The following is a 10,685-nucleotide window of genomic DNA, read 5'->3' as shown; positions in this document are numbered from 1 at the left end:
CACTGGACCTTTAAATACAGTAGTTTCTGGTAAACCTACACAAACTCTTGCATTTATTAAGGTAGTTAATCATAAATGGTTTGTACTTGTATAGCACCTTTCTAGACTTCTGACCACTCGAAGTATGCCACGTTCACATAGCGATGGCAAAAGCTTATCAAACAGAAACTAACTCATTCATTTATTCGCATTCACACACCACAGCATTGGGATTTGGGGTTCAGTATCTCGCTCAACACTTGAACCACCAAGCTTCTGACCTGCTCTGCCTCCTGAGCCACAGCCTCCCGAAGTACCTTGTTCACAATAAGGTAATTTTCTTGTATATTCAGTATATATAAATCAGTTGTATATTAAAAAATGTTTAATACACAACACATTTTCTGTCAAGACAACTCTGTTTACAGCTAAATTAAACATTAAAAGTCCCCCTTTAGAGGCTGTTTTGCTATTTTGAATGAGATTTTAATTCATCTGTTGACAAACCATCAGGAATGAATTCTTACAGTTTCCTGCAGGCCAAACCCAAAGAGAGAGCGAGATAAGAGACAAGAGAGAGAGAGAGAGAGAGAGAGAGAGAGTCAGCAGGGGCGAGGTTCACTGCCAGGGGAGGATAAACCAGTTTCTGTCTGGAGGGTGTGTACCATCCAGCTCTACTGACCCGACAGGCTTGTCCCCGGCATCAGACACACAGCAGGCAGACGACTCTCTCCATCACGCCACCACCTCACCTCTTCTCCACTCACTGAGGTTCTTGGCCCCCAAACAGATAGAAGAGGATGCCCCTCCAGTCCACTCTGTCCGGCAAGAGCTCCGGCTCCACCAAGGCCATAGACACACAGTCGGACGGGAAGTCGTTTGAGCAGCTGAGGCAGGAGTGTCTGCAGAAGGGGGTCCTGTTTGAGGATCCAGACTTCCCCGCCACCGACTCCTCGCTCTTCTTCAGCCAGAGCGTTCCTGTGAACATTAAATGGAAGAGGCCCACGGTATGTAGGCACATTCAGACGGATGCTCTGGTAAAAGCAGCATCCAGACAACTGAGCAAGTTGTGCTAAAAAAAAGCTTCTTAATCTTTCAAAATCAGTGGTTAAATCTGTTAAATTTAGACAAAAAAACTATATGATAAATGAATAAAAAGTTGTGGTTTCTGGGTGAAGTGTCACTTAATGGAGACTGTTGGATGATATGATTGAACACTCTTTAATATTTTAGTTGTTTTTAGTGATAAAAACTGCTCATATTTACTGTTCTTTCTCTGGTCTGTTACAACCTGAAATACATGAAAACCAAAAAACTGCTGCACTAAAGCTGTCTACAGCAGTGCAGACTGACAGTTACTGTTAATAATCACACTGACTTTACGGTGTGTGAGTGAAGTGAGTTCATGTGAAGTTGGTTTGTATTGCTTTTAACACACAGAAAGAAAAAAGCAATTAAGTATTTATCCAGCTAACTTACAAAACCAGTTCTGCTAGAAAACAGTGTAAATAGATCCAAGTGTAGGGACAGTTTCTACCCTCTGAGCGCCGTACGCAGACTTTATCCTCTCACGCCTCTGTGTTATCAGCAGTAAAACTGTCTGCAGCTCGCTGGTTTTAAATAAAGACATCTGTGTGAAGCCTTTTTTTGTTTTATTTCTTAATGAGATCTTTAAAGCTGTGGCTCGTTTCGGCTACATTACACTTTCAATTCAAAGTGTTTATTTAAGCTTCATTTCCAGCATCTTCCCCTGTTAACGTGTCTCAGCACTGACTTTTTTAAGCCAGTAAAAAACTGCAGAAAACTCACCACTCTTCTTTACAATGACACATTTCTCTGTTGGGCGTTCCTTCAGAGTAAATGCTTCAGCTGTTGGCGTTCAGTGTGTGTTTTCTCTGTTCCAGTGCCTGGGATTTAAAGGCTGATTAATATGCCAGGAATGTGAACACACCTATCAAAGGAACCTGTGTCACCTCTTAACTGTCATTTGTAGTTTTCATTTATTTGTTTTCGTTAAATAAAACCAACCTGTTCTTTTTCCTTTTTTTCTCGCCACAGGAGATCTGCGACAACCCAAAGTTCATCGTAGGCGATACAGACAGGACGGACATCTGCCAAGGACAGCTCGGTTGGTACTCTGATTTATCTGCACAGGGTTATTTTGTGTGTTTTGTAAGCACCTATTTCACTCATTTTACCCACGATGCACCTGTTTCTCACCACAGGGGACTGCTGGCTCCTGGCAGCCATCGCATCCTTGACGCTCCAAAAGGATGCCCTGGCCCGAGTCATTCCCAACGACCAGGAGTTCGACCACAGATACGCCGGGATCTTTCACTTCCAGGTACGCTGGTGGCTGATTGGCTGCAGGCTGATGAGGCATCTGAGCGCAGACAGTTGATTGGCTGCTTCAGTCTGCGTCAGGAAGGAGAGAATAAATAAAAAAAGACACAAATAAACCAGACAGATTCATTCAGAATGGATGGGATTAACTATGTGGTGCCTGAAGCTTAATAATGTACATTTAATGGTTAAAACCCTTTAATACAGTTAATTAACCCTCCGCTCATTAATTAGCTCCACCTACAGCTGGAGCTTTCCATCCCGCTGCCACCGGACGAGAGGCGGTGGTACACTAATCAAATGAACCCACTTTATTTAAACATCATAAAAACAGATACAAGAAACTGTAATTCTACAAATATTATATTATAAACTAGTATATATAGAGATATTGACACAAAGTGTCCTTTTAGTGTTTTAGATATAGTTACTTAAAAATGTAATTTCATCATTACTCCTTTCAAAAGTAACTTTACTTATTACTCCCTGCCAACAGTGGTAAATGGACCTGTACTTGTGTCCATCAAACAGAAACTAACTCATACATACACATTCACACACCAATGCTGTGCATCGGGAGCAATTTGGGATTACAGTATTTCGCTCAAAGGATACTTCGACACGTGGCAGAGAGCCGGGATATCGAAACCAACAACCTTCCAATTGCTCTGAGCCACAGCCGCCCACACAGTAGTTAGTTACACTACTAGTTATGCTACTCCCCACAAAATTGACAATTGTGTCCTTTTTCCCTAAAACTCAGACTAACGACGATTAAAATCCTGTTTTGTTTGTTAAAATCAAAGTAATGTGAATATTTCCAGCTGCTGACTATAAAAGTTTCCATCTTCCAGACTAGTTTCCTCAAAAATGAATCCAAGGAAGTGATTGGATTGTTGGATTTCAGATCAATAGGGCGACGTATTACAAAGTAATGTTGTAACTTTATTTATTTTTTGGGGGGTGTAACTGTAATATCATTACTGAAGTCTATTAATAATTAGTTTGTTAGTAGTTACTTGGGCCAAAAAATAGCAAATTCACAAAACAAAACGGCTTCATTTTAAATAAAAATGTAGAGAAATCTCTTTACTTTTCAGGCTGTTACAGATAATAAACAATGAGCTGCAGGTGAGTAGTTGAACAACTTTCTCTGTTTCTGTCTCAGTTCTGGCAGCACAATAAATGGTTGGACGTCGTGGTGGACGACCGGTTGCCGTCGGTGAGGAATAAGCTCATCATGCTTCACTCGGCCTCCAACAATGAGTTCTGGAGCGCCCTGCTGGAGAAAGCCTACGCCAAGTAACTGCACTTTATCTTTATACACACTTTACATCCACCCATCAAAGTACATTTCACAACTTTCAATATGTGACTCCAATCAGATACTGGTCTGGTCTGTTATGTGACCTCAGTGTGAACAGATATCAAAATTAATGTGACTTTTACGTCACTCTCGACTGACATTTGTCATCACTTCGGGACCTGTTCAGACCAATTTCAACAACCAAACAATTAAAACAGGATTGAGCGCTATGGCTTCTTTAGTGCAAACAAAAGCCTTTGTTTTGTCCAAAATCACACCTCATACCTCAGTATACCTCTTTAATCTGATCATATATGCTTAAATGTGACTGAAAACGTAAAGCTCTGTCAGCTGTTCATTTCATTACACCAACAATGATCAAACAAACTGATTGACCTAGTGCTTTATCAATAGTGAAGCTCAATGAAAGGAGCAAATTAATATTTCAGCCTCTGGGGGAGCTGCTGGAACAGTCACAGTGTTTGCACATTTTTGGCTTTGAGTGAAATATCTTGACCTTTTTCACAGCAGCCATTTTGACCTGAAACAGTAGGGTAAACACAGTTATTAAGGATCCGTTCCATTTAGTGTAGCTGAGCCTTTCCAGTGAGACAACAGACACAACAGCAGCACCCTGACTCTGTTTGACTCTGAATGGAACAGAAAGAGAGATTCCTCTCGTTTGTTTATATACGAGTTAATATTCAAGTTCGGCTTTCGACTTCCTCACTTTGTTTAACCCCTGTTAATCACGGTGATGTGTTCTCTTGTTTATTTTAGACTGCACGGCAGCTACGAGTCCCTGAAGGGCGGCAGCACCATGGAGGCCATGGAGGATTTTACCGGCGGCGTGGGGGAAGTCTATGAAACCAAGCAAGCTCCAAACAACCTGTTCTCCATCATGAAGAAGGCCCTGGACAGAGGCTCCATGATGGGATGCTCTATTGATGTAAAGACCTAAGTGTTACTTCCACAACCCGTATCAGAGGTTCTGTACTTCAGCCAAGTTCTTCTGTTTTAAATCTCTCTGTGGGTGTTTCTCTAGATCTCCAGCTCTGCAGAGTCCGAGGCCAAGACGACCACCGGCCTGGTGAAGGGACATGCGTACTCCATCACAGGCCTGGAGGAGGTAAGACTCCCGTCAGCTCAATAGTGATATAACTGCTGCAGAGATTATTGTTGTTTTCTGATCAGAAAAGTTGAAGATTTTGTGTTTTTTTTAACAACAAAGTAAGTAAATGTGTCTGATTTTCAGGTGAATTACAGAGGTAATACGGTCCAGCTGATCCGGGTCAGAAACCCCTGGGGTCAGGTCGAGTGGAACGGCCCCTGGAGTGACGAGTAAGCTTAAAGGACGATGCTGCTTTATTAATTATAAAAATATATAAAGTATATTTATGGAAAATAAGATTTCATGTTAAACAACAACAACAATTCCTCAATTGAAAAACAATGTTTGTTATTGTCAGTTTTTTGGTATTATTGCTTACTCATTGTTAAGGTTGTAACAGATTGTTTTGTCTGTTTCAGTTCCAGAGAGTGGAGTTACGTTGACAAAGCAGAGAAGAATCGCATCCTGCAGAATTCAACAGACGACGGTGAATTCTGGTGAGTCCACGTGATGAATCAGGTCAAAAACGAAAGAAATCTTTTTAACTGTGTACAGCTTTTGTCTCAGCGTCAAGACTGTACATTAGATGTGTTGTATGCAGGAATGTATAAGTTGAATAAATCACTGTAAAAAGGGTCAGAAATATTCTGATAATGTGCCCAAACTTTTAACGCTGTACAGTGCTGAGACCTTTTACTTGACAAACATGACAAATTTCAGATTTCTGCCAGATTCTGTCTTTTGTTAGGTTCCTTTATTTGTATATATAAGCAGATTTGGATCACAAGCATTCCTCATACAATAGATAAACATGATACAACATTATAAAGTTTATAAAAGTGCTGCAGGTTCTTAAAATCAGGACTTATAACGAGAAAACAATAACCACTAGAAACATACTAATAATGGCTTTATTTAGGACACAGGAAGAGGTAGCAATAAAGAGCAATAAAAACAAGACAATATATAACATAAACACAATAAATACAATAACATAAAACCAGGAATCAGCTAATTGCACATATTTGGGGTTAAACTGTGACTCACCAATCAGCCTAAAGGACCATTTAACAATTTAATTTGAGTTTCTGTTATTTAGAGGAAAGTTTCCAAACCATGACACCAAAGAAAAAGAGTGATTCAATAGCAGCACGATGAAACAAGGTTGTTTGAACATTGTACGACATTGTAATTCGACTCTGTGACGATGAGCACAAATGTGACAAATGAAGTTGAATGAATTCGCTGTATTTGGAGATGACCGATTGCGTTGTGTCTCCAGGATGGAGTTTGAGGACTTCAAGAGGAACTATGACAAGGTGGAGATCTGTAACATAACCCCTGACGACCTGACCGACAACACAAAGCGCAACTGGGAGGTCAGCATGTTTGAGGGGAACTGGATCCGTGGCTCCACCGCTGGAGGCTGCAGGAACTTCATCGGTGAGACTGAAACATCTTTCTCAACCGTCGACACAGTGTCTGTTAACAGATTTTATCCCCCAAAAAACAAAAAGTTTGGATTACTGACAACATTTCAGATGATAGAATTAATTGAATTTTATTTACTTTTTGGCATTATACTGTTTAAATGTAGACTGCCCTCTAAAGCAGTGCTGTATAAGACCACCTTTTGTCGAGTCCAAGACCAGGACCAGTCCAGATCGAGTCCAAAGAGGTTTGAGTCCAAGTCAAGACTGAGACAGAAATAAAAGAAGTGAGATGAGTTTTGGCAGCCGGGCGTGGTTACCATCGATATTGAATTAAACCAATACTGGTTTTCTGAACAAGCACGTTTCATTAATGCTTTTGTTTTGAAGGAGGAAGTTACAAGCATATATAGCTGAACTTGGTCGAGACCAACTTGAATAGAACCACCAGAACTGGAAGTCTAAGTGCAAATTCCAAGTCAGTCCGAGACAATATAAAGAAAGTCTCGAGTCCGTAACCATGAACTTCATCAGCAGTTTTGTTTTGAAGGAGAAAATTGCTTCAGAAACAAAACCCCACTTTGACCTAAAACATCTAGAATATTTGGCGAGACCATGGGGCCAAGTCCGAGTACAAATACCAACAAGTCTCTAAAGCTAAAGCTCTGCATCTTCAATCCGCAGACACATTTTGGACCAACCCGCAGTTCAAGCTGCAGCTGGAGGACGCCGACGACGATGACGACATGTGCAGCGTGGTGATCGCGCTGATGCAGAAGAACAGACGAAAACTGAGGAAGGAAGGCCTGGACCTGGAGACCATCGGCTTCGCAGTGTACGAGGTCAGAAAGAAACCAAACCTCAGTCTCAGACTCACTGTTTTTTATTTTAATTGTTTGTTTCTCTATAAAGAAACAAGGTTTAAAATCTGCATTTAACTGTTTCCTGGCAGTGACGTGGTCGAAGTTGAGTGGGGCAACTCATTAGATCAATGTTTCTCAACTTATTAAACTCCACATTGACTATTTATTATAAGTAAACATAATCTAACAACTGGTATGATATAATTGACTAAAACCTTATGCATGTTTATATAATAATAATAATAATTATGTACTTTAGTTTCTCATTGACATCAAATATGACACACAATATAGTATCATCAGCGTAAAACTGGACATTACAGTTGTAAGCAGAAACACGTAAACCCACGGAAAACAAGTAATTTAATACATTTTTGTGAGAGCTCTAACGACAAGGAATATTTGTAAATAATTAATATTCCGTATTATATTATTTTCTGGTAACTAAATCTGTGTTTTTATTGTCGAATATTAACAAACTATATGCCTCGACATTAGTTTAAATTCGAATTTTCAAGATACAGACTGAGTTAGCTTTGTGTCTGTTGAGGTTCAGAGTTAGTTCATAGTTAACAGCAGCTAACAAAACAACCTCACCTCAAGGTCCATTTAGTAGGTTAGGTTAGCTTTACTAATCATATTTTGTTACTTAATACGTGTATTAAGAACTTAGATGTTAATTAGCATTTATTTATTTCGAACAGGTTAAATTAATTATTTTTTATTTTTCTCTGTCTCAGGCTCCAGAAGACGAGGACCACTTAGGGAAAGATTTCTTCCGCTATAATGGATCCAAAGCTCGCAGCAGGACTTACATCAACATGCGGGAGGTGTCGGAGCGCTTCACGCTTCCTCCCGGGAAATACCTGCTGGTCCCCACCACCTTTCAGCCCCACCATGAGGCCGACTTCCTCATCAGGATCTTCTCTGAGAAGAAGGCCGAAGCTCTGTGAGTTTAAGGTTGAGTTTGGACATTTAGAGGGAAAAAACTAATTACAACTGTGTGTATCGGGGCTGTTACTGAGGTTTTTAAATACTCAAAAAAACTTTTTCTCCACAGGGAGATGGGGAGTAACGTTGACGCCGACCTCCCAGATGTAAGTAGATCCCATTTGAATTGGAGAATCAGTCCCTCCGCCAGTACCGTCTGCTTGTACTGACGCTGTGTTGTTTCCACCAGCCACCGCCGCCCAGCGCTCCAGAGGAGGAGTCCAAAGAGGAGAAAGGCCTGAGGAGGCTGTTTGAACAACTGGCTGGAGATGTAAGAAAACAGCAGCTTCACCTTTAATACACTTTAATCTTCTTTATAAGGAAAAACTGTATTTTCTCACACCAACTCTGAAGTCCTCTTTTAGCTAATTGTTGACCATCCAGCAGCTAAAAAAACAGATATTTTCCCCAAAAATTGTTAATTCAGCTTTAATATTATCGTGTGGACTGTATTTTAATAATTTTCTGAAACTTAAGGATAAAATTACAATGAAAAGCTCAGATTTATAGATGACCTATGTTCCTAGTAGTAACTGTATTCTGCATTATTCTGCATTAGTATGTATGATTTTAAAGTTTTCTTTGTGTTAACAGGACCAGGCTATCTCTGTCAGAGAGCTCCAGCAGATGCTGAACGGCGTTCTCAGCAGACGTAAGTAAAAGACGAGATTACTGTATTTTGAAGAGACCAAAAGGCTGTAAACATGTTTATTTCTGCTGTAAAGTTGTGCATTTTAATATGGGGCCTTATGGAGATTGACTCACTCCTGGAGCCAGCCTCTAGTGGCCGTTAGAGGAACTGAGGTTCATAATTAAAGCTGCAAGCAACAATTGATCAGGTCTCTCTCAGTCCACGCGCATCGGGGGTCTAACTATATCCCTCAACACAAATCTGAAGTCGATCCGATTAATTTCCTAGGAGTAGTTCTTGAAAATACAACGTGTGCAAATCGGCAAAAATAACCAATAAGTCCAAACTTCTTGTTGGGGTTGGGGTATTGGTCCAAGAGGCTTTTTTGTTTATCTCATTATGATACGTGTGTGTACCGATTCCCAGACATCACGCCCATATATGAGATCCATTGATTAAGCAATCAGCTGTGGCGATTGGGAGTAATAATCTTTTAATACAACCTTAAATCTAATTACTGCACTTTACTGCATTGAAAACAAAAAGGTTTTGTAAGAAACAAGACGTCGTTCAAGCAGCCAGTTCTCGTCTAAAAGAACTGATGAATATTTAGGAAACAAAGCTTGTTTAGTTTATTGTCTGAATGTTTGTGACTTTGACCTTTTTGCAGTCCTGCGTGCCGAGAATAAAAAAGCTGTGATCAATCCAGAGATAAAATCTATTCTTTCTTCCCCCCCACCTCACTCGCTGGAGAAGAGCATAAAAAGAATTACAGGCATGTAAACTATGAACACATAGACATGAAGAATGAAGTTTAAAAAGGGGGCCGTTGTACTGAGTGTCAGGGAACAAACGCAAATCAAATGCAGAAGCTGAGGCAGAGTTGCACTGCAATGGATCGCTATGGATTTTGTACAGTGGAGCTGAAGAGTGGCACTGGGAGATAAGGAGAGCGCGACACACAAGAGACAAACAGAGGAGTGGAAAGAGAACAACAGCTGAAAGAAAAAGCGCAGGCTGCATTATGTTGTTGCACACCTTGACAGGCTTTCCCTAACATGGATGCCAGCAAGAAAAATTGTGTGAAACTTGGCGCTTGTGGGGACTTAGGAAGCAGCAAAGAGAGGGAAATACATCACTGTAGGCAACTCTGTGAATGTGTGTCTGCCCACCTGCTGTTCTGCTTGTTTGTGTGTGTGTGTGTGTGTGTGTGTTGAGTCCAGCTCTGATAAATGGCGTGTCTGGGCACAGTAGTGAGCAAGCGCCCACGCTGGCCATTGACAGCCGCGGCGTCGTCTCAGCAATCTACACCGGAGCAGCTCGACCTTGACACGTTATCATATTTATAGGAACTTAAATAAAATACAGAAGGTAAAAGATTAACATGTTCCCACAGGTTTAGGTAGGAGTTTCTGTATATATATATATATATATATAATGTTACAAACAATGTTTGTTTTTCTAATTAGATTTTCTGATTTTCTGAGTTTATTTTCATTCATATTTTTGTTGATGCTTAATGAGACACTCAACTTTGACGTCATATATGGATTTCTACTTTTTGAAGCCACATTTCCAGACACTTGAAAGGTCTTAAATGTGGTTAATTAGATGTGTGTGTGTGTGTGTGTGTGTGTGTCTAAGTTATTTTATTCATTTTAAATAATGTTCTCTGCTTAACAACACCACGACTTTTAATTTAATTGTAGAATATTCACACAGTGTTTCATTAAAATCTGGGTGTAACAGAAATCAGAGAGCTGTTTGCTTTCACATATTTACGTATTTCCTGTAAAAACAGGCTGTTAGCGAGGGACTTAGCTCTGTGTTACATCCCCCCATCAAGCAGCTGTAGTGGAGATTAGCTGACTCTGTCGGACCGGGTTGTTTTTAATTCGGCTCCTGCCACCCCGGGACTAAGGTAGCTAACCTTAGCTGCATAAGCTAACTAGATCTAACATTAGCTTCTTTTAGTCCATCAGGAAACTCCCATAAATCACCTCGGTAGCGCTGTCGTCAAACAGTCCTCTGT

The 10,685-nt window shown here is 40.4% G+C and overlaps 1 protein-coding gene across 1 annotated transcript in view; it reads left to right on the top strand.

Annotated features, from left to right (window-relative positions):
• Positions 1-654: 654 nt before the first annotated feature.
• Positions 655-10,685, top strand: part of capn9 (calpain 9) — a 16,730-nt gene continuing 6,699 nt past the window's right edge. Inside the window, exons 1-14 of the mRNA XM_035659309.1 lie at positions 655-986; positions 2,038-2,107; positions 2,205-2,323; positions 3,491-3,624; positions 4,409-4,577; positions 4,674-4,757; positions 4,884-4,969; positions 5,159-5,236; positions 6,022-6,182; positions 6,854-7,011; positions 7,773-7,981; positions 8,093-8,129; positions 8,213-8,293; positions 8,617-8,674. Coding sequence (XP_035515202.1) covers positions 780-986; positions 2,038-2,107; positions 2,205-2,323; positions 3,491-3,624; positions 4,409-4,577; positions 4,674-4,757; positions 4,884-4,969; positions 5,159-5,236; positions 6,022-6,182; positions 6,854-7,011; positions 7,773-7,981; positions 8,093-8,129; positions 8,213-8,293; positions 8,617-8,674 — 1,651 coding nt within the window. The 5' untranslated portion in view covers positions 655-779. The remainder of the gene's footprint in view (positions 987-2,037; positions 2,108-2,204; positions 2,324-3,490; positions 3,625-4,408; positions 4,578-4,673; positions 4,758-4,883; positions 4,970-5,158; positions 5,237-6,021; positions 6,183-6,853; positions 7,012-7,772; positions 7,982-8,092; positions 8,130-8,212; positions 8,294-8,616; positions 8,675-10,685) is intronic.

The sequence above is a fragment of the Morone saxatilis genome, unplaced genomic scaffold, assembly GCF_004916995.1.
Source record: "Morone saxatilis isolate NCDOM2014 unplaced genomic scaffold, NCSU_SB_2.0 Contig17, whole genome shotgun sequence".
Lineage (NCBI taxonomy): Eukaryota > Metazoa > Chordata > Actinopteri > Moronidae > Morone > Morone saxatilis.
Note: the sequence above shows the minus strand (reverse complement) of the source record. Positions and strands in the feature narration are given on the sequence as shown.